This window comes from Scylla paramamosain, chromosome 35 (assembly GCF_035594125.1).
Source record: "Scylla paramamosain isolate STU-SP2022 chromosome 35, ASM3559412v1, whole genome shotgun sequence".
Classification (NCBI taxonomy): Eukaryota; Metazoa; Arthropoda; class Malacostraca; order Decapoda; family Portunidae; genus Scylla; species Scylla paramamosain.
This window is the reverse complement of record NC_087185.1, coordinates 2,270,001-2,294,039: the sequence shown is the minus strand read 5'-3', so window position 1 is coordinate 2,294,039 and position 24,039 is coordinate 2,270,001. Positions and strand designations below refer to the sequence as shown.

Genomic DNA, 24,039 nt, shown 5'->3' with positions numbered 1-24,039 from the left:
TAGTCGTCATGCCTCAATCTTCCGTAGCTTGACTGACATGATAATACATCACACTTTGTTTCTCTTCCGGCGTCTGGATAGCGTTCACTGAAGGAATTTGATGCAGAACGAGGCAAAGTGCGGTAAGACGGAGGCAGGGAGAGGCAGGGAGGGAGTGAGGGTGTATGTAAGGGCGGTACCCCCTGTCTCTTGTCATGAGCGGGAAAAGGAAAGTGGTTTTAACGTACAGGGAATTACGATTACCATTTTCGCTCGCCGTGGTTTAGAAAATAACATCTTCCCCTGTAGATTGACCGGTTCCCACGCGTCTGGCTGCGAACCCCGGTGAGTGTGTGCAGGTGACGTGAGCCAGACGCCCCTGCCAGGTCACCCGTGTGGTTTATTGGTTGAGTCTTGTCGCCGCTGACGTGAGGGAAGGGAAGTGGTGACATGAGGGTAAATGGTGACATGAGGGGAAGGGAAGCTGTGTGGCTGTGTGGAGAAGAGGGGTAGGAAGGTATTACGGATTGTGTGTGGTGTGGTGTGTGGTGTGTGGTACAAGAAGTAATAGATTTGGATTTTGAGTTGGCTGGGGTGACTGGAGTTAAGTGGAGTGTTTGAAATTGTAAGTTGGTTTTGGAAGTGATGTGCTTCATATTAGTATTCGTATTATTTTCTCTATTTTTGTTTTGTTTTGCTTTTTTTTCTGTTTTGCATGTCCTGTATTTGTCTTTCTATCCTCCCACACGCAACTTTTTATATTCAACTTTTCTTTAGTAAAACTTTTAAACGGGTTCTGTCAGGGTCACCACTTCGTCACTAAGGCTTTCTAATTCACGTCCCCCTTTCATTCTACTTTTCATCATACTTAATTCTTGGATCCCGCAGCTATTGGGAGGAAAAGGGAATGAGGATAGGAAAGAAAATGCCTAGATTACCATTTTATATAGGAAAATCAACAGAGTAGCAGGAGAAGGAAGAGGACGAAAGAATTAGGGAAAAGAAAGAATGGAATCACTAATAGGAGGAAAAAGACAGTGAAGAAAGTAAAGAAACCAGATTAGCATTATGGATTAGAAAATTAAAGGAAGAAAAAGAGCAACAGGAAAGAAAATTGAGATAAAGAAAGATAACCAAAAATGAAGGAAAACTCTGAACTTAGAAACTGAAAGAGAAGTAGAAGACTGAGATAAGAAGGAAAAGACTGAGAGAAAAAAAATAACCAAAAGAGAAGCAAAACTCTGAACTTGAGGACCGAATGAGGAGAAGGAGGAAGAGGAAGAAGAGAAGGAGGTGGAGGAGGAGGAGGAGTAACGGAAGTAAGTGTCTTGGATATTGAAGAGTGGCAGGAACAAGAAGTATTTTGTTGTGTGGGGTGTAAATCAGTGTGGCTGAGAGGCGTAGATGAAGACTGAAGACGTAAGCGCCTCTGACAGCGTGTAATTGTGGCTAAGACAGAGAGTGGAGGTGAACTGAAGCGGCGATGTTGGTGTAGGTTGATGTAAGGAGTGAATGAGAAAGGTGGAGGGGATGGAGGTGGAGTGGAGGGAAGGAAAAACTCGATAATAAGCAATGAAAGTGAGAAGTATGGAAAGATATATGCAGAAAGAGGAGGAGAACGAGTAGAATGGAAGAGGAAGAGAAGAAGAGATGAAAGGAAGAAAAAGATAAGAATGAGTTAAGATAAATGATTAAAGATGAGATATATAGAAAGAGGAAGAGGAAGACGAAGACGAGGAAGCGTATGAAGGAAGGAGAGAAGAGGTGCAGTGAGGGAGAAAGAAGAAAAATATGAAAATGAGGAGATGGAGAAAGAGAAGGAGCATGCAGCAGGAACAGGAAGCAAGTATGGAGAGATACAGAAAGAGGAGGAGTAGGAGGAAGAGGGGCAAACGTGTGGAGGCAATAATACCGGTGCTTTTAACCCTTTAGTACGTATGCACGGCCACACTCATCTGCTTGTCCGCATAAGAAGAATGAGACGCCCTTGTAAATAATGAAGACGTGACCCCCTACACACACACACACACACACACTTTTTCTTCCCTTACTCTTGTGCCTTTCTTCCTCCCTTTAGATTCTGTACATTTATTTTCTTTCTTTCTTTCTTTTTTTTATTCGTTTTTTTTTTTGCGTTTGTATCTTTTTGTCGTTTCCTTCGTTTTCTTTTTCTTTTTTTTTCGTTCTTGGAGTTTTGTGTCTGTGTATGTTGTGTGTGTGTGTGTGTGTGTGTGTGTGTGTGTGTGTGTGTGTGTGTGCAGAGAGAGAAAGAGAGAGAGAGAGACGGGGGAATAATATAGCTAGTAATCCACAAATCTCTTTTATTGTATTTTGTTGTTATAAGAATAAAAAAGAAAAGAAAAATATACATTACCTCTCATCTGTCTGTTTGTCTGTCTGTCTGTGTCTGTCTGTGTCTAGTCGGCCATCTGTCATCTTGAGCTCCTGTTATTATGGAAAATCTCTCTCTCTCTCTCTCTCTCTCTCTCTCTCTCTCTCTCTCTCTCTCTCTCTCTCTCTCTCTCTCTCTCTCTCTCTCTCTCTCTCTCTCTCTCTCTCTCTCTCTCTCTCTCTCTCTCATTCCAGTCCTATAATCCCAAAAAGCTATTATCTTTATCTACCTTTTAAACTATCTACTCATCTATCTATATTTACTTTTTCCCTCCTTTATCAGCCTATCTATCTAATTACTCACCTTCCCACGTGTTATTAGCGAGGCAGGTAAGGAGAACACATTACTTATCACAATCACGTAACACTGCCCGTTCTCCATTATTTCGTATTATCACTTTCTTTATCACACAGAACGATGACCACGACAAATATGGCGAGTGTTCACTTCACTTCTCAAACTCCTTTATATTTCGGCGAGGCGGAACTGAGAGGTGCCTTTTACCTTCTTCAGGAGTCTAGGCGTGTTTTGATGCGCTTTACTCTTTCATGACTATTTCCCATGAGTGTTTCTCCAGTTAATAATGTTGAAATCTTGTTAATCTGTCACTGGAAACGTAAACACTCCCTTCAAAATCCAGGTAACTTTATCATGACTAATTTCCAATGCCGCAAAGATGATTAGACGGGTTCTCAAGAGTGTTTCTCCAGTTAATAATGTAGAAATCTTGTTAATCTGTCGCTGGGAATATAAAAACGCCCTTCAAAACCCTCGTAACTTCAACTAGAGCCTTTTGAATGTAGTGAGGTTGCATTGCGGAAGGGTTTCAGAACATAGTCTAAAGGAGAGATAGTCTAGATGGCCCCCAGATGACGCCGGTTCTAATATCCTCTCCTACTTTTTTACGGGGTCACTAAATGGCGTGCCGGTGATGTGTGTTGGATAGGTAAGTAATTGTGGCTCTCGTATAAGTCAGAGCGGTGTTTTCCTGCCCCGTAAGGTTATCATTAGTCCATTAGGTTGTCAAGGGGCCTGCAGGACGCGAAGGTACGACAGATGGATTGCTTTTAATACGAGGTGGAGAAAGCGCTCACAGTCAGCCCGCAGTGGAAGGAAGGTAGAGAGAGACGGGGGGAAAAAACGGCAGGTGTTTGCTTCTGTGCTGTTAGTGTGTGTGTGTGTGTGTGTGTGTGTGTGATCCTGTACTCTTTAGCGTGTTTGGTTTGATATAGTTGTTTTTTTTTTTTGCGTTTTTGCGAGAGAGAGGGAGAAAGAGAGAGAGATTCCTTGCCTTATCAACATGCCTTCCTGTTTGCTTGCCTTCATATCTCCTTCCGGCGTGTTATCTCAGACGCTCTCGTACATAATAGCATTTCCTTATGATGGAATAAATTCTTACTATCTCCACTTTACGTTCTCAAAACATTTCCTCTGACGTGAATGTTTCCAGTAGCCTGCGGTCAGATTAAAGCGCACATATTTATCTCAGGTATTCGGGTAAGTTTCATCTGCTTCCTTGTCTTAACTCAGTCCACCTCGGTCATTTACCTTCTGGAAGCAACGAGTCATCTTGAGTACATCCCCGTAAGTTTTTTAGTGTTTTTGAGTTTTCTATTCGTAATTTACAATGTTTTAAAGGTCCGGCACTTTGATTTGTTTTATTATTCCGTTTTTTTCTTTATCATTGATCAAACGAGTCATCTTGAGTACATCCTCGTAAGTTTTTTAGTGTTTTTGAGTTTTCTATTCGTAATTCACAATGGTTTAAGGGTCCGGTCACTTTTATTTGTTTTATTATTTGTTTTTTTTTAATTTTTTTATTATTTATCAAACGAAATATCTTGAGTACATCCTCGTAAGTTTTTTTAGTGTTTTTGAGTTTTCTATTCGTAACTCACAATGGTTTAAGGGTCCGGTTACTTTTCTCTGTTTTGTTGTTCGTTTCCTTTTCTTTTTTTTTATTATTGATCAAATGAATTGTCTTGAGTACATCCTAGTAAGTTTTCTTTTTTTTTTTTAGTGTTTTTGAGTTTTCTATTCGTAACTCACAATGGTTTAAGGGTCCGGTCAGTTTTATCTGTTTTATTATTTGTTTTCTTTTTTTTTTCTTTTTCTTGAGTACATCCCCGTAAGATTTTAGTGTTTCCAGTTTTTTTTTTTTATTTGCAGCTCACACCATTTAAGAATACAAACACTTTTCTGTTTCATTCTTTTCTTTTTCTTTTTCTTTTTCTTTTTTTGGTATTATTTATCATCTGAATATTTAGTCGATCTTCCTACCTGTTGTTTTGATTTCCTCTCCGTAACTCACAGCATTTAATAATACGAACTCTTATGTTTATATTTTCTCCTTTTTTTTATTTCTTTCTTTATTATTGATCACCCAAATAATACGCACCGTTTTTCTTTGCATTAACAGCGGTACCGTTTTGTTAAGTGTTGCTGAGGTCCTTGCCATTTTGTCGTGTCTTAGAGAGCTGTTGTTTATTTTGTTCGGTTGTTTTTTTTAATTGTATGTTATCAGTCATCCAAATAGTGTGTACCGTTTTCCTTGCATTAAAAGGGGTACTGTTTTCCAAGTGCCATTTTCTCGCGTCCTAAAGAGCTGTTGTCTATTTTCTTTCCTTCATTTTTTTGTATTTTTCTATTATTGATTCTACTTATATTCTGCAGAGTCAGTTTCTTCATGCACTGAAAGGGAAAAGAAGGAATATTGTTTTAGAAATCCCTTCTTGAACCCTCTCATTTTGTCACTGTTGTTTGTGCAGTTTAACTTAAATTTCCTTACTATTATTAACCGTCTATATAACCTGCACCTTCCCAATGCACTGAAAGTAAAATATACAAAAGGAATCCTGCTCTGAAACATTCCCAGCAGGTTTTAGAGTCGTCCTGCAGCAAGAATTCCGTGTCCTTTCCTCCTTGTGTTAATCAGCTATGTAATTTGCACTCCCTATTGCAATGAAAACGAGAAACAAGTAGGGAAGAGTCCTTGAGAATTTTCAAAGGTCCTTAAGCTGTTTCCTGCAGTAAGCATTCCTTCCTTTCTTCTTTTATTAATCACTATTGTAATTTGTACTCTCTTATATTAAAAACCAGACACACATATAGAGAGTGAAAGCTTAAAAGTTTTCCAGAGGCCCTTGAGCTGTGACTTGCAGTATTTATTGTGTCTTTTCTCCTTTTATTAATCACCCATGTAATTTGCACTCTCCTATTGCAATGAAAACGAGAGACAGATATGGAAGAGAGACCTTAAGAATTCTGCAGAGGTCCTTGTCGTGTTGTCGTGTTAAGTGATTGTCTCTCCTTGCACGACTCTCACGCCCGTCCCAGGAGCCGCCAGGATGCCACTCAAGGTGCTGCTTATCAAGGGAAACCAGCCAGAACGAAGGATTTTATGCCTAATTAATAAACCAAGTATGAACGCTTCATTCGCCAAGTTGTGGGAGATTAACATGATAATTGAATTCCCAAACACTGTGGTAGTATAATATTGGCAAGCCCCGCGCGTGGTATAATCAGATGGTGCATTTGTAAACTTCTAAAGATGTGCTGTTATTCCACTCCCTCTTGGCTTGGATTCGCAATAACCGCCACTTTTGTCTCAGCTTGTAAAAGGACCATCAGAGTGTTTGCTTTCCCAGTTTGCCTTCTCATTTTGTGGCAACGCTTGATAGCATTTGATAAGTTGAAATTCTTACTTACCCTCGCGTTTTGCTCCCCGCTTCACACGAGGTCCTGTCTTGATATTACCGCATGGAAAACACTGCCTGGTTTTGGTTATTTCTGGTCGTGATATATATAGTGTTCTTTTTCTCTCTTTCGTTTTTTTTTTTTTTTGTATGATTTTCTCCCCGCGGTTAGTTTCGCTTGTTTCTTCGATAGTCGCAGTTGTTTCCTGATGAAGGGGTTTAGTACAGCATCGCGTTTTGTATGATTTTTTTGGGGGTGTTTGGTCAGCTTAGGCGTGTTTGTGGCCGTCAGCTTAGCCCTCGTAGTGTAAAATCTTAGTTGTCACCGTGAAATTGCAAGGTGAGCCGAGGAATGTTGGGAGAAATCATAATATTATTTGATAAGTTCCATTCGTTAAATACAAGCACGATTTCATGATTATCTAAATGTGTTGTTGTCTCCACCAAACCTGCACACTTTTGCACACTCACCACACCTGCAGTATCAGTCCCCACGCAGCACCTGTTCCCCACGCCTACACCTGCCCAATGAGTCCTTTCAATTGACCTGTGATTATCTAAATGAAATATTGTCCCCTGCTACACCTACGTAAATACCTTTGTACTCTCCCACACCTGTTGAATCAGTCCCTACGCCACACCTGTTCCTCACACCTACACACAGGGACTGCCACGTATAGGCCTGATGGCTTCCTGTAGCTTCCCTTATCTCCTTTCTTTTATGGTTCAATACAGCTCAATCTTCGCCTCAGAGACTCAAGTGTTGCAAAGACCACGGCTCTTGCGGGCAAAAGCGGCGTAATGAGCGAGGCAGGCTGACCGCACGCTCCTAAACAAGCGAGATTTAGTGGCAGGTGAAGCGCGAGAAGAGTGACGACCGCGGAAGACGGAAAACAGCGCGGCAGTAAACAAAGGCCAGACGAGACTCCCGCTTTACGGTGACTGGAAAAGCGCGGCAGGCAATGAATAAATCCAGCACCTGTTTTGTCCGATGGTTCAGTCACCGCTCCTCCCGACGCGCCGCACGCTGTTTAAATTTTACGTAATGGAATTGTTCGTCGATGAGGACTTGAGTGTTAAACTTAAGTGTGTGTGTGTGTGTGTGTGTGTGTGTGTGTGTGTGTGTGTGTGTGTGTGTGTGTGTGTTTCTCGCCATAAAATTCCTGTGTTTTACGATCGCCGCTCTACGTGTCGCTATGATTTGCGAATTTGATCCCCCGTGTGAATGTCTGGGTTGGATTGCGGCAGGTATAAATCCTCATCACTCTCGGGTCCTCGTAGCCTCGCGTTACTCAACACTGAACTTTCTACATCCTGAAGAATAGGAAAGAATTGCCCCGTGGCGTGAGTACGAGTAGATCGTGTAGCGTGTGGACGCCTTGCAACGCCGCTCTTCCTGGCAAATTTCAGCTGAGAAATTACAGTACACCGCCTCAATTCCTGCCAGATGTCGGCAGGAAAGCAATCAAGGTTTCACGAGGCGCCACAGGAGCCTGGCGAGGGCGTGAAGACCCCCAGCAGGCACCTCACCTCCCGGAAACACACCTCCCTCCACGACCTACTTCCCGTCTCTGTTGCCGCCGCCGAGAGCGTCGACCGCCTTCATCGCCTCCCTCTGCGCCTCAACTACCGCAAAACTCAGACATTTTGCAGCTTAGGTTATCATTTTTTGCTAACATGACTGCGGAATTGCTGATCATTACCTCCCCGCCGGTTGCTTGCTGCTCCGAATCTCGTGAGGAGTCGCGGGAAGACGCTCGGTATGGCCGCCTGCCGCTCTGACAGACAATAGCCGGTAATGGCCACCCCCGTCAATTCCTGGACCAGTAAGCCGCCGAGGAAGTTGATGCCACCCGCCGAGGGACCACAACGCTGCGAGTATGTTGTTAGGAGGCATGACAGGAGGCGGGGCGAGGGAGAGGCGCCGTGCACTCAGCCAGGACACTGACAGGTTGAGTTGGTCAGAATGCTACACGTGCTTGAGTTTGCTTGCATTTTCCTCCTGCCAAATTTACCATCGCGGCAGTGCTTTGTAATCCAGCGGCGACGGAAGCACCGGGGCGCCGCGGAATGGAGCTCTACCCATGACGGTGACTTTATGAAACAGGAAATAAAGCGCAGCGCGAGTGGCAGTTCAGTCACGAAGTGTTTCCTTTCGGGGAGAAATGCGCTTGAGGCTTTGAGTGATTATATGTATAACTTTCCGAGTCTACGACCCCGCGGCGAGAGTGGCAAGGAAAGCGGCAGCGCGGTAATGGCGGGGAGGGGAGGAAGCCAAGATGTGGGCGTGATAAAGCCTTTACTCTGAGTACTGCAGGGATTGGATGTGTTATGTTAAAAAATCAAAGTTTCCAGAGAGAGAGAGAGAGAGAGAGAGAGAGAGAGAGAGAGGCGCCTCTAACAAGCACTCACGCAATTGCTATATATCTGATCAAACAAACGTCCTTGTTGGTTGAAATCGCAGTTTTCCTGGTGGCTTCTTGTGGCCGAGGGAGGAGAGACAAAAAAAAAAAAAACGAAAAACGAAAAAAAAAAACGAGAGAAAAGTGATGACAGGAAAATTTGACCATGATAATCTTTCCCTTACACCAAAAACCACAAAGCACCTTAGACCAAATAATCTACAGTACTAGATTATCAGTAAGTACGCAATAGAGCCATGTGGCGCGAAGGTAACCCCACTGGTACTTCCTTCAGGAGAAAATATCAGACATCTACTGCAGGTGGAACTAAAGTACCTGAGGAGGGAAGGTTGACAGGGACGTGAGACCAGGAAACGCTGGGTAGGGAAAGATTAGAGTGAGGGAACGGTGTGACTCCTGCAGAAGGTACTAGAACACTTAGACACTCATAGACAATCATAAACATTCATCCTTTCTTAACAAGTGTGAGTATAAAAGCATAGATATGTGGCTTGTTTCCTTCCTTCTTATTCCTCTTTCATCGTCTCTTCCTCTACCCTTTGTCTTTTCCTCGTACTCCCTCTCCTGTTCCTCCTTCGCCATTTTAAGTTTTTGTCTACTTTCTCCTCTCGTTGGGTTAGTGTCGTGTTAATTATCAGTGTTATGGTGCAGTGAGGCAGGGAGTGCATTAGCTGTGTAATGGCGGAGAGGGAGAGTGTGAGAGTGTGAGAGTGAGAGGAGTTGTGAGCTAGTAATGAACAGGCTCTTGGCTATAAGTTTCTACCAAGGACATTGTGCGTTGTAATTCCCTTTATTACTATCTCTTAAGGTGAAAAATGTCAGTACTTTTGAGTTAATTGTCTTACGTGTCCCTTTTTTTGCTCTTTCTTTGTGTCTCTGTGTCTCTCACGCATGCTGCTCGTCTGCTGATTAAAGGTTAAGAGATCTCTGTTGTCTCTCGTTGTCTCGCCTTTTAGTGGCTGTCATGCTGCGGCCAAATTCTACTGTAGGAAAGTTATGAAAGTCTTGCCGCTTATAGGAATGTGCACAGCGCCCCGCCTTGAGGAACCCCTGGGACGGCGCTGGGGTTCCTGGTATCTGCGCGTGTCTTGTGCTGCTCAGACTGTCGTGAGGCATTCAAGAGCACCTTCAATTTCCCCACATTGCCGACGCAGGTGTGACTCTAAACACCTTTGATTCTGAGTCCTACATTACGAGTATGTCAATTATTTTTACGTGCAGTCAAATGTTAACACTCCGTCACCTCATCTTGGTCGTTATCGCAGTCTATACTCAGTGACGTGATTGCCGTGTATTCCTATGGTTTGATATGCACACTCACCTCTCTCTCTGTTACGCCTTGAATGACTGGCTTTATTCATGCAGGTATAGTAATGTCCCTCACCAGTTCATTTATTCATCCTGTCCCCGCCTCGCTGCCTCACGCTGATTGCCTCGTATTCCTGTCGTTCCGTCTACTCGCCTCACAATTCGCCGTGGAAATACTGGTTTTACTCACACACGCATGGTCTCCACCTCTTCATTTATTCAAACTCGTGTCCCCACCTCGCTGTCTCACGCTCGCACCTACCATTGAGTCTAGCCCGTCCTTTCTTTCTCTCCTTCCCCTTTATCCTTGCCTCCTATCTCCACCTCCCTTGACAATGTACCGAGAGGCGCAGCGACGTCCAGCAAAGGAGTGGAGGACTAATGGAAGCTCTCACGGCGCCAGGACGAGCAATCAGAGGCGTCGTCCCAGTCCGCCAGCCTCGCCCGCCGCACCCTTAATTGTCGCCTCTGCGCAGCGGCGGGCGAGCACCAAGTCACATCTCTGGGAATAAACAACAATTAGAACCAACAACCTCCAATTAGTACAAATAAGCTCAGACTCGCCTCACGTTCCCTCGTTCCCTCAGGCAGCTGGAAATGACCTGAGAGGCTGACTTCACCTCCTTCTCTACCTCCTCCACCTCCTCCTCCTGACTGGTGTTGTTATTACTTCTTTTTGTTCGCGACGTGATGGAGGATGATGCGAGAAATGGACTTTGTTTTGCGATGGTTTAAATTGCACTCAGGCCCAAGGGTGATGGCGGAATGGTTACTGCACAGAAGCCGCGGCGGGGAGGCGAGGTGGCGGGCGAGGCGAGAAGCAAGGCGGCGACTCTGTACCGGCGGGAAGATAGACTGAAGAGTGTTGGGGCAGTGATGCAAGTACCTGATGATGTGTACGTGTCTGTGTGTGTGTGCGTATAGATAGAAAGAGAGATATTGCCAGACAGCCTCAGTGACACTTCATCCCGCCTCACTCTCAGCCTCCCGCCTCACTCTAAGCCTCCCGCCGCGGTGCACAATGCCTCCGCCGCCCTCCCGCCCCGCCTGATGAGTCCTCCCGCTGCTCGCACTAGGCAGGGGCGGGAGGTACATTGTTTTCACCGGGACCTGCCGCGGGATGCCGACACCGAAGTTTATTTACGATTTGCAAGGCTGTCACGTGACCCGAAGACTGCGTGCGGTGAACAGACCGGCGCCGTGTTTCGCTTCTCGTGGGATTTAAATATTTAGTTGTGCGGTTTTTTTTTTTTTTTATTATATAGTTTTTTTTATAATTTCGACCAAAAAGGAGTTGAATGATATCCACAAATGTATAATTCTTTGGTGCCAATAAATTATCTATCCATCTGTGAGTGTATTTTGATTCTGTTCCTCATTTTCTTGTACTTTCCTCTTCATGGTCTTAATCCCCTCCTTCCTTCTCCTGCTCCTCATCCCCAGCCTTTACATAATCGAAACCTCTTCATATTTTACCTTTTCTGTCTAGATTCATCCTCATTCCCGTATGACATCGTGGAGAGAAGGGGTTATGATTCTCCTAAAGGGTTTCCATCACCTCAGCCTTATCATACGGTGTACAATGTTAATATAATCGAGACTTCTTTATTTTTTACCCTTTATTCTATAGATTCATGCTCAGTTCCTTACAAGAGCGTGTTTAAATAAGAATTCTGATTATGACATCTCATCATTTTCATAAGTAACTCTAAAGGGGACACAGAATTTCTACAATCAAAACCTCTTCATTTTTTACCTCTCATTCTATAGAGTTACCCTCATTCGTGTTTAGATAAAAGGATTTTGAATCTCCTAAGAGGTTTCTCATCACCCGAGCACTCTCATAAGTAATTCTACGGCGGATACCCACCCTGCATCACGCCACCAGCATCCCAACATCAAGCTTCAATTATGTGATACTTCAAACTCCCTTTTTTCTTCTCTCCCCCCTTGGTTTTGTTTATCGCTTCCCTCCCTGGCGGCCCGTCCACCGTCTTAAATTCCCTGCATCTTGAAGTAACAAGTGGGAGCGCAGCAGATGTGTGACGGTCATAGATAGACATGTATTTAGCTAGATTGAAGACGTGGTTCTATTCAAGTTTGCCTTACCTACGAAAACATTTTGCCTTTAGTTTATTACCCTGACTTTATTATTATTATCTCTTCTTTCTTTTTTTTTTCTTTTTGCTTACTCAGGAAGACACGAGGGAGTTTTGTTATTAGTGGTATTGGTGGCTGCGAGTTATGAAATCAAGTCAGGTTGGCGGAGGGGAAAAAAATGTATAAATAAATTGAAGAGCCCTGTAATTCTGTGGTGTATTGTTTTTAATACTGCACAAGCTAGTGATTAAGTTACCTGGGAGGGTGAATACCGGTGTGTGGTCTCTCTCTCTCTCTCTCTCTCTCTCTCTCTCTCTCTCTCTCTCTCTCTCTCTCTCTCTCTCTCTCTCTCTCTCTCGTGTTCGTTCAAAGAGAGAGGGAGAGAAAGAGGAAGAATCGAGATCAAACCACATTATAATCTGCTAAGAGAGAGAGGGAGAGAGAGAGAGAGAGAGAGAGAGAGAGAGAGAGAGAGAGAGAGAGAGAGAGAGAGAGAGAGAGAGAGAGAGAGAGAGAGAGAGAGGGATAAAGAGAGGAAGGGAGATCAAACTGCAGCCTTATATTCGATACACTGAAAGAGAGAGGGAGAGAGAGAGGGAGAGGGAGGGCAGAGCAAGACAAACAGGTGTGGTAAGATGTATGGGAGCGCACGTCTACCTGTGCTCAGATGACGAGGTAAACATTAGGTTCTCCTCCTGCTACCCTGTTTATTGCTTGAGCAGGATTGCCACTGGCCACCCACGAGACACGAGACTCCATTCTTCCTTCTGTTCCCCCTTACCTCTATTCGCCCTGTCTTCTTCTTCTTCTCTCTGTCCTGTTTAATGTTTTCCTCTCTAGACAAAATTCTCTCTATCAATATCTGTGGCTTTTTTAACTTTTTTTTTTTTGAGCTAAATTTTCGCATTTTTTGTAGCGCAGGAAAGATAAATTAATCTTCTATTTTCTTGGTTTTCTTTCATGTGTTTGCCTGTAAATCATTCTTAAGGTGCTAGGAAGGTTAAGAAAGCACGACCACAGCAGTAGAAGGGTTAAACTTCAGCAGTCTATCTAGTTGCGATTGAAAAGATTTGTTGTTGTTTTGTTTTGTTTTATTCTGTTTTCTCCTCTATTTTGGTTTTGGTGGCGATGCTATTTTTTTTTCTTTCCTTTACTTTCTGGTCTGCTGTTGTTTTAATTTATCTTTTCTTTGTTTTTTGTTTTTTTTATTTCTTAGTTCTGGTTTTCGTGGTGCTGTTTCCCTCTTTCTGCTTTTCTATCTTCTTTCTCTCTCTATTTCACTCTCTTTTGTTAGTCTAGGTGAAAATATTATTATACTTCCTTTTTTTGACCATCCTCCTTGCTTCTTTCTCCTCTCTTCTCTTTTTTGCCTTCCATCTTGCTTCATTCTTCCTTTATTCTTCCTTTCTTAACCTCTCTCTCTTCCGTTCGAGGTTAAAAGGTTACCCTCATATCCTCACCTTCCTTCCTTCTCTCCTCTCCCTCCTCTCCGGGATCATGATGCAACACCTTCACCCTCCTCTCCCATTCTCTTCCTCTCTCTGACCTTCCTCATGGCCTTATCTCACTCTTCACTCTTCACTCCCTGTCCCTCATTACTCCACTGTAAGACACTCTCTTTACCCTCTCCTTTCCTTGCCTCACAGACCCCTCTCTTCCCTTGGTAGGCGCAGCACGTGTAGCATTATCTTGACGGGCGGTGCAGCATTATTAGCACATAAATCACATGTTTTCTCATCGGCTGGTTGATGCTCAGGTTGAGAATATTGAGCCTTGGGAGTCAGGGCGAGGAAGCGATGTGTTCCAGAGACAATTTATGTGATAGTGACGGCTGTTGTTGTTTATTGCCTGTGTGTGTGTTTGTGTGTCTGTTTGTGTGTTGTGCCAAGACTAGAACAGCTTGAGGTTAGGGTGGGGGGAACCAGCGTAACACTCCGTAACGAGTAACAGGCCGTAGCGACACCCTGTGGAGAGATGTCTGTGTGTATGTGTGTCTGTTTCTTTTTGTGTGTGTGTGTGTTCCCAGTGACGTCTGTGTGTCTATCTGTATGTCTGAGTTGTTCCCAGTGGCTTCTGTATGTCTATCTGTTTAATCTGTTCCCAATGATGTGTGTGTGTGTGTGTGTGTGTGTGTGTGTGTGTGTTTGAGTCGTTTCTATTGACGTCTGTGTGTCTGAGTGTCAGTTCGAGTCATTTTCAGTAAGTAAATATCAACAAAGTATGTCTGGAAAGGTTAGGTGTGGTGGGGTACCGCGCCTTACCTGCCAGATCACACCTGTGGCCACACCTTGCTGTCGGGAGATTGTGTCAGGGTGTCACTCCTCGCATGGGCTCACTTACGCCCTCTGCTGCATTGTGGGTCTTGTTTTGAGAGGCAGGGCCATGTGCGTCACCCTAGATAAGTCTGTGTGGGGAGGGGTGGTGGGAGAGAAGGTGTGTGGGTGACTGGGTGGCGTTAGGTGGGTGTGTGTTGGGTGGGGGAAGGAGAGTGTTTGGGTGAGCGTGTGTGTGTGTGTGTGTGTGTGTGTGTGTGTGTGTGTGTGTGTGTGTGTGTGTGTGTTTGTTTGTCAGAGTACCGAAAATTTCTAAATGTGTGGGTGGATTACTGGGAGGAGGAGGCGGGTGTGTGAGTGAGAGGTAGAAGGTGTGTGCGTGCGTGCGTGCGTGCCTATTTCTCAGAGTACCGAAAATTTGTCAGTAGCGGAAGCAGCAGTTGGCCGGAGTCTGAATCATGCTTTGGCTAATATGAAGTGAGGAGCCGCAAGTGTTATCATCGCGCATGGGAGGTGAACACACTCTTCCACTCTCCTACTCTCCCCACTCCCCTTCCCTAGCGCCTCTCCCGTTATTTGCGAAGGAATGATAGGCGGGCGGGCGGCTAGCGGCGGGAGGACACTGAACGCTGGAGTCTTGCACAAAAATACGCAAAATATTACTCTACCATCAGTACATTAGAGCATTGCCGCATTACTGGGCAGCGGTGACGTGCAGGAAAGCTTAAACTGCCCGGAGCGTTGCACTGACCCGCCTGGTGTGAGGGTAAAGCACTTGTGAAAAACGAAATAAAGCTGCAATCTCATACGTGGCTTAGTGTATATTGAGGTCTTGTTTGAGGTTCGCCACGCTCCTTCACTGTAAATGCTCATGTCCTTTGCCTCATCTGCGTGTCCTCCCAAGGGTTCTCATTGTCTTAATCAGCCACTAACACCCCGTGAAATTACGGACACCACACCCATTACACTTTGTCTACACCGCCGGAAAAAAAAGAGGCAAAGAAACACACACTGGTGGTGGTGGTGGTGGTGCTGGCGGCCTTCCCATCTGCGACACTCGGGTCATAATTGTGCGGTGAAATATTGCTGCAGGCGGCGGGGCCCTGCGAGGCTCGGGGCTTCCGGTACTGTGAGCCTGCGGACAGTGACGCATGATCCCCTCCCTCTGCCCCCAAGGCCCCTCCGCCCCCTCACCCCCTGGGCACCACGCAGCAGTCTAACATCGGTGCCCTACGTGGGAAAGACAGCAGCAGTCACTCACAATAAGCAGGACACACTCATCTTTGTGTGTGTGTGTGTGTGTGTGTGTGTGTGTGTGTGTGTGTGTGTGTGTGTGTGTGTAGGTGGGTGGGTGAGTGTGTTGGGTAAAAAAAGCACCTCTCTCTTTCTGCTTCAGTGCAAAACCTCCATTGTATCATGAATTAGCGTGAATCACTGTGTTTGAAGTGTCGTTATCCTGTCAGCCAGCACAGGCCATCCCAGGCACGGGCCCCGCCAAGCACACCTGAGCACCAGGAACGCGCTGCCTCTCCCTCCCTCACCTGTCCACTCAGCCTTGCCTCGGGACACGCACGGCTTGACAAGTGACGACCTGCACGTGAATGCTAACTCAAAACTAGGCAAAATTTCATGTGGTTTTATTATCTCAACGTTTTATAACAACAATTCTGAAAGGTATTATGATGTTTATCCTAATTTCTCATACTCTTCCCTTCCCTCTTCCTCTCCTTTCTTTCTCATCTCATTTTCATTCCTCAGAAAAAAAATGGCTGGAAATTCTCAAGTCTTATCTCTGAATCTCTTTTTTTTTCCCAGTCATTTATTCCTCTTCCTCTTAATCATTTGTGTCTGTCAGGCAAGATCCAGAATTACGTTTTACACACATGGTTTTCTGAAAGATTCCTGGCAAACTATTATTATCATTACCTATTCTCCTTATAAGACTCACTCCTTTATTTGTACGCGTGTTTGAGGAGAAGGAAGAGGAGGAGGAGAATAGAAAGAGGAAGAAGAAGTCAGGTAGCTTTTATTCGGCTGTCATTTGAATAAGAAAATGAGACTTGCTCTTTCATTTCTACACATGTTTGAGAAGGAGGAGGATAGAAAGAGGAAGAAGACAGCTTTTATTCGCAGGAGGAGGAGAAGGAGGAGGACAGAAAGAGGAAGAAGAAGTCAGGCAGCTTTTACTCGCCTTTCATTTGAATAAAACCCAATTACCGATACGCCCAAGACTTCCCGGCGAGTCTGTTCTCCCGCAGCGGCCGCGTCAGCTGCTCCCTTGACGTCCCTCCTCCCGAAGCTCAGTTACATTATAAACAACACACGAGAGGCACGGTAATGACACCCTCTGAGGAATAAATTGATATTGAACCTCTTATGAATCGTTATTAAGCCAGCAACTGGTGGAAGGGGAGGAGGGAACGGACTTTCATGGGTGTTAGAGTCGGCTGCCTCCTGCGGCCGCGTGCGTCTGACCCCGGCTTGGACTTCCTCCCGCGGCCCCTCGTTAACGATACGAGCCTCTGCACCACTCATGGGCGCGATTCGACTCGCATTTGCTTGTGGATGAGTCTCGTTCAGCGCGATTCTGGCCTCGCCGCGGGGAACGTGCGCGCGGCGGCGAGGGAGGCTGCCGTCACCGTTATCGCAGGTGTGAGAAATAGCTAATGACGTTGTATTAGACTCCCGTAGAGATTTATGCCTCACTTTTAACTTCTTCTCACCCCGTGGCAAGAAGACTACCGGATAGGCGCCCAGCGGGACACACCGGTGCGCCGCTCCTGCCGGGGCAGGAGCTCTGTCTGCTGCGTGGCTCAGCACTCACCACGCCTTCATCCTGAGGCCTCTCTGTAAAGTCAGCAATGGTGCAATGTGTCTGAGCCTCGCCGCGTCTGCCTGGTCGAGACAAGGCCCTAAGCCTACTTCCTCACCGCCTCGCCGCCTCGCCGCCGCCCTGGTCTGGTGGACGCGATCGAAGTCTGGTGTGGGCGCCGCAGATAATGATGAGCTATGACACTCACCGCGTTAATGGCGCCGTGATGAATTTGCTAATAACACAGTGTTCGCTGTACAAATGGGAGGGCGGCCCCCTGCCAGGCTGTGCGCAGCGTGTGGCCTGGCGACGCCCCTGCGACGCCTGGTGGGGAAAGGAGCACTCAGCACACACTGGCTGAGTCGTGATTGACTCCAAGCTGTGTCCCTGATGTTGTTGGCTGCTTTGTGACTTGTCACCTTTCCCCAGCTCACCTCTGCCTCACAGTTACCAGACAGACAAGTGTCACGCCGCTGCCTCGCACTGATCCGCCACCTGTTCAAAGATCCAAACTTTCCAGCAAGTTGTTCGATGCCAAACTCATCGACAGAACATCGGGGAGGCAGGACACCCTGGCGCCGCTCCATGCTGTGTGTGCTATGGAACTCCCTCCTCTTGGAGTACCCCTCGAGGCACTCACTGAGGCGTCCCCCTCGGCGAGACTGTTAGGAGGAGGTCAGCGGACGAGGCCTTGACTGTGACCCCTGCTTGAGAGCGACGCTTCCCTCCTGACGCGTCATTACGAAGCGCCTGTAGGCGAGGACGCTGCACGGCAGGAAAATATAATTCCGGCCACACACTGGGAGCTTCACTCAAGACAAACACACAAGGCAGCCCGGAGAAAGGTGCGCTATTCCGCCACCGCCAAGATTAACGAGTTGTCCCTCAGACGAGCCCCTCACTCACCTGATTCAACAAACAATCAAGGGTGACAGCTGGCGGCCCCGCGCACCGGCGGCTGAGCTGCGCGGTAATGGTTACAAAGTGCAGCTTCGCCTTGTGTTCCCGGGCAGTAATGGCGGGACGCGCCACGGTGATCCATCTCCTTTAATTCGCTCCTCATTACAAGCTGACCATTTGTAAGAGTAATTATCCTCGAGGCTGGCATGGCGACGCGCGGTGGCTGGCACGACGTTTGCACAACACCTGGCAAGCAAATGAGGGAAACGAGATAACATCAGATGGTGGAGGCGCCGCGGCCACCACCACCACAAGGTGACGTAAGCCTTCCGGTTCCTTACCTGTCATCTTGAGGGCCAGCCAGTGATGACAAGAACCTCGCCTCTTCATTCCCTGCCCGCCCGAATTTCGCACAAACTCAAAAACACCACGTGGGTCGCCTTTCCCTGCACATCAAGCTACTTAGCAGCTCATAAATGCAGATATCACGCACGAATTCACCGTAAAGAGTCCGGAATAAGAATTAATAACATAGCAATAAAATCCTTCTTGAAACGCAAACAGGAAAATAAGAGCTTTTGACAGGTGACTGTAATAGCAGGTTAGTCGTCAGTGTAGGAAAACAAGCTTCTTTTATTTGCCTTAATGGAGCATGACCCAAACCCTCAGTGGAGGTAAGCACTACTTTGTTTTTTCCTCTGCCGCAGGTCGCCAGGAAGTCCCCGCCGCCACCCAGCCAGCCAGGTGAGGGTGACTTACGTGAATTTTACCTGCATATTGTTTGCTTCTCAAGTGTGACGCCTTAGCACTGTAATATGTGACGCTTAGGGAGCTTTTGTAATACAGTGGAGTTGAGGTGACGCTAACGGAGCTGTAACATAAGGTTCTGTGACGCTAAGATGTAACGATGACCTAGAGAGCTTTGATAATGTCCTGGTGACGCTAAGTAACGGGGCAGCAGCATAAGATTTTGTGACGCTGAGATGCGACGTAGAAGCTTTCATAACACAGTGGTAATGGAGTGACGCTAAGTAACGGTGCTGTAACATTAGGTATTGTGACGCTGAGATGTGACGCTGCGTTGAATCAGGTCCTGTGAATGAATACCTTTAGGCTTCACTTGACAGACGCTAATTAGTCCTTTCTCGCGTCCTCACAGGTAACGCTCACCTGTTGGAGATAGTAACACCTTAATGATATGTTATTCATCTCCTATTAGTGACGGCTCCTCCATCCCTCTCCTCCTCCTCCTCCTCCTCTTCTCCTGAATAATGATACCCTACCTTTACCTGGCTTGTAGGATAACCCTTTCCTCCCGTCATTTTAAAACTCCTCTTGTCTCCCCTTAATGGCAATTCCTCACGCTTCTTGTCCCTCCTACAGCCAGTTCCTCTTCCCGCCCTTAAAATCTAGGCTTTATCGAACTTAAAAGTGAATTTCTTCTTGTTCTCTTAAGTTAATCTACATCTGAGGTCAGTTTTCTCTCTCTCTCTCTCTCTCTCTCTCTCTCTCTCTCTCTCTCTCTCTCTCTCTCTCTCTCTCTCTCTCTTCTATTATTGGCAGTTCCTTCTTCTTTTCCTCCTCCTCCTCCTTCTCCTCTTCCTTATATGAAAGCAGGAGTCTCCCGTAAAAAGTGAACCCTCCTTCCCGCCCTCACTGACTGCCTCGTCCTCTGGCTCCCAGAAACACAACAGAAAAACAACTTCCACCTCCCAGTTGAGTTTTTCCGCGCCACACTGAGACCCACCCGGCGAGCGACAATATGCCATCCAGCGGTGAATCAGACCCTGGGATTACTGAGTACAATCCCATCATCCACATTACCTCCTTATCCTCACCAGGGAACCACTTGCTGGGTAATGACTTGCTTGCGTTCCTCCCTCGTGCTCTCAGACTCCCGTAGCTTCCCCAACCTGCTCGCCTCACGGGATGCCGCCTAAACGGTTCTCTCACGCGTGTCTTGACGGCAAGGATTCCTGCGCGCCTGGCTCTTGTCTCCATCCAACGTGTGATTCCTCCTTCCCTGCTTGTCCCCATGCTCTTCCTCCTGTTGTCTCCCACGACTCGCGCCTCACACAGTCACCCAGTCAGCAGTCAGGTTCTCCCGCTTCGCCACCTGCTGGTCCCGACGTGTCCCTGCCCCACCTGCGCCTGCCGGCGTGTGGGTCACGTGTCCCGCCCTCAGCTGTGCCGCATCCAGGAATCGCCGCTGCGGGTTGGTAAATGTATTCATGCCTCGTTACCGCTTCCTTATCCACAAATTGACAAAAAACAAAAAAAAGTCACAGAATGTCTTAAGTCCACGGCAGCAGGAGGAATCTCGCCGCGGTCGAATTGACCGGAAAGCTCTTCGCGCCCCGACGCTCCCCAGCCATGCCCCGCCCCACCCCGGGACCGGGCCAGGCCAGGCCAGGGTGCGGAAGCCGCCAGGAAGGGAAGTGGATTTGACAGCCAACACTAATTACCATTATGCACAACACTTGTCATGTTCCCACCTGCTGCTGCTGCTGCCGCTGCTGCTGCTGCTGCTGCTGCTGCTGCTGCTGCTGCCGATGGTGATGGGGACGTGATATAGTTAAGGATATTACGATGATACATCGATTTATTTTTGTCCGCGGTTAAAAAAATAGCCATATTATATGACACTGAATGATGTAGCTGACTTTAGATCCCCATCAGTCTGCAGGCGAGACACGTGGGAACTATTAATCGTGTGGCAAAGACGCGCCGCCCTCCAGGGAAGGCGTGCGTGGCGCGTTCATGCCTCCACGGGTTGCCCTGCCGGTGATGTGCTCGTGGTGCCTCGCGTGGCGGAGGTACTCTGTAGCATAGGCGCTCAACGCTGTGTCCCGCTCCGCCAGGCGGTGCCAGGCAGCACGCGTAACTCCTGCAGCAGCGTGAGGCTCCCCCGCCCCTCACACCTCCCCGTCGCCTCGCCCCGCACAGCTGCCGCATAACTGGCCGCCGCTCCCTCCCAGCTGCTGATGGAGCCATGCGAGGTGTGTGGGCTCCGGCTTGAGAAGAGCGCAGGCGCGCAGCTCTCCTGGCTATGCCACTTGTGCTGCTGAGCTCCCGCCGCGTCAGCGCCGCCCGTCTGGCCACTGCGGGGCGTCTCCTCCGCGCTGCAGCCGTCGCCGCGTCCCGCCGCCCCAGTATATCAGTTTCACTGTAACTCATGTCGGTATCATTGCCTCAGAGATGTTGTTATGCGTTATTTATGAGCCAGAGATGACGCTGCTGTTGTGGCGCGGTGCAGGCGCCACCTGGAGGGCTGAGAGAGAGAGACAGAGACAGAGACAGAGAGAGAGAGAGAGAGAGAGAGAGAGAGCAGATAAATAAATAAATATATATATATATATATATATATATATATATATATATATATATATATATATATATATATATATATATATATATATATATATATATATATATATATATATAAAACTTGCATCATGTTGGGTACAGTAAAGCAGCGTGCGGTAATCATATGAGGCAGCGTGGTGGTATCAAGAGTGGAGCAGTGGCGGCGGCGGCGGCGGCGGCGGCGGCGCGGGGGCTCGGGGGACATGGGAGCGATCCGCCCCGTGAGGCGAGGCGAGTCTCTAACAAGAAAGAGACAAATGCCTTCAGAAATTAGAAGGCGGGCGGGTGAACGATCGCGCACCAAAACACCGCTGACGCTGAATTATGACTCGTGATCGCTGATTAATGGAAAAGGTGTATTGGAGGCTCGGCGCGGGATAAGGGGCGAGATGGACCACGTTTTATCTTACTATGAATAAAATTGTGCATAATGGCGCCGCCTTGTCGGGCTGAGGCGTGGGTGAGGGACGAGCGGCGGTGATGGACGGGAGGCGAGGCAGAAACTCGTCCCCGCGTGGAAGAGGACCAAAGACTGGAAGGTCAGGCAGGCGTGTGATGTATTATAAATCTCCCCGAATTCTTTTATCTCAGTTCTTAGCGGCGGGGAGGAGGAGGCCCTGGGGAGGAGATGGGAGCTCAGGGCAGTGGGCTTGAAACACATCACTGCGGCCCTTCAGAGACTCACGTGGAAGTATTTGTGTCGTATCGATGTTTTGTGGGTGTTTGCGAGAGGATAGACTGCTGGCTTGTGACGCTGGAAGGACGGACTGGTTTAGAGAGACTGTTCAGCAACGATTTTAGAGTTTCTGCTAATATTTCACACAATATTCAGGTTCTCCCTTCCGTTTTAAGCCTTAATTTGATATTTCCTGTGACTTACCCTTCCGATTTTTAGAAATGAGCATCGCGATACGAGACAAGACAGTAATTATAGATGGAGAGAGACTAGTTTTATTATTATTACACAGAGAGACTGAAGCTTCCTTTGAATATAACATGTTTTCTGCCTTTTTTTTTTTTTTTGAGAAGTAAATAGATAACGGTAGATGAATAGACAAGTTTTATTGTTATTACACGTATCTACTGAAGTTTCTCCTTGAATATAACGTGTTTGCTGGCTCGTTAAGAAGTATTAGGGTGGGAGGAAGGACGCGGCGGCCAGAAGGAAGCAGGTTTACGATAGTTTCCCATCGAGTAAATCAATAGAGCAACCGTGGCGTCTTGTGGGGTTAATTTCCTGCATCCCATGTGAGTGAGTTATAGCGGACATCCGACTTAAACTAATGGATGTCGATGCTTTTATTTCTTTAAGGGAAGGAAGCGAGTGGTGTGTTAAAAACCGGTCTGCGTGAAGAGGAAGGAGTCACCTGGCCCTGCTATCATCATTTTCATCATTATCATTATCGCCCCTATTGTTATCGAGTGTCTTTTGTTTTCCTCTATGATTTTTAAGGCCAGGGATGATGGTTTTTGTCATATATTATCACCATCTCCTATTTCATCCTCCATCATTTCATTATTATTATCATTATCGTCATTATCATTATCGCCTCTGTTGTTATCGAGTGTCTTTTGTTTTCCTTTGCTTTATATGGTGTTGTGTTTATGATTTTTTAAGACCAGGAGTGAAGCGTTTGTCTCCTGCACCATCACCATCCCCTCATCATTATCACCGCCATCACCACCATCACTATCATCAGCCTCTATGATTTCAGTGCATGACAAAGGCCTCCCTCCAGCACCGCCATTCATCTCTGTCCACCCATCACATCACCTGTCCACAAAACCCTTCATTTCTTACACCTGCCCCTCGCACCCTCACCTGTCCTTTGCTCCTAATTCATAACACCCTCACCTCTCCCTGTACGCCCTTCCTTCCTCTCACCCTGGATGTGTAACACTCTCACACACCCCTTCTTTATACACACACCTGCACAGACAATAGAATCTTTACCCTACGCCGCTGTATTACCTGATTATACACCTTGAACTAGTCACTGCGAGAATCATCTACGGAATCACACAGTTTCCTTTTAAGGACTCCAAGTACACTGGCCGTCGTTTTGTTCATTCCTCACAGCCACACTGCTTCCCACGTAAGTCACTCCCCTCCTCCAGACCTGCGATAAAGCAACTACAAATCGTGGAGGCCTAGCCAGGTGTGAGCGTGGGATAGGCCTATGCTAAGTGATCAGCCTGTTTTATTAGTCGCAGCCAGGCCGGCCAGCCACGCGTCCACACCAGCTGCAGGATAAGCCTCGGTAATTGAAAAATAGAGAGCAAACATTTGTTAGGCGGCCAATGGGCTAATTGTGGTGTTGGCGGAGGCGTGGAGGGCGGCACCGGAGTCGCCGCCAAATGACTTGTGGCACGCGAGCCGCCACAGACAAGCCTCGTTTTCACGCCCATATCTTCTTGGGTTTTGTTTATTTCGTGTTTATCTTCGGGGCACATCGCCGGGGTGGCAGCGTCCTTTCCGGGGCATTTGTCACCCGGGACGTGACTCGCGCACCTCGCCTACCGCGGCCTGAGAGGAGCTTGTGAATGAGGTTTTTGTGGAAGGCCCAAGGCCTCGGCCCAAGCCGGCCAGGAGCTGCCCCTCCCGCCGCCTCGCCGCGTGGGTCGCGCCACACACGCATTCAAACGACTCTTTTTTGCGGCCAACACATCAGCGCGGCGACGTGCGCGCTGCGGTAGGTGTCGGGACGCGCTCACCATAATGCCAAGCTTGATTCCTGGACGTCCCTCGGGCCTCGCTGTCTATGAAACTTCTTGTAACCGCTAAGTTGTG

At 47.2% G+C, this 24,039-nt stretch overlaps 1 protein-coding gene across 3 annotated transcripts in view; it reads left to right on the top strand.

The window, feature by feature from the left end:
• The window catches only part of LOC135090553 (uncharacterized), a 250,821-nt gene that overhangs the window by 142,899 nt on the left and 83,883 nt on the right, over positions 1 to 24,039 (top strand). For 2 of the 3 annotated variants that reach the window (XM_063987404.1, XM_063987405.1), the window contains one exon: positions 18,590 to 18,626. The exons of the other annotated variant lie outside the window; for it this stretch is intronic. In XM_063987404.1, the coding sequence (XP_063843474.1) occupies positions 18,590 to 18,626 (37 nt within the window). The remainder of the gene's footprint in view (positions 1 to 18,589; positions 18,627 to 24,039) is intronic. 3 annotated transcript variants of the gene reach the window in all.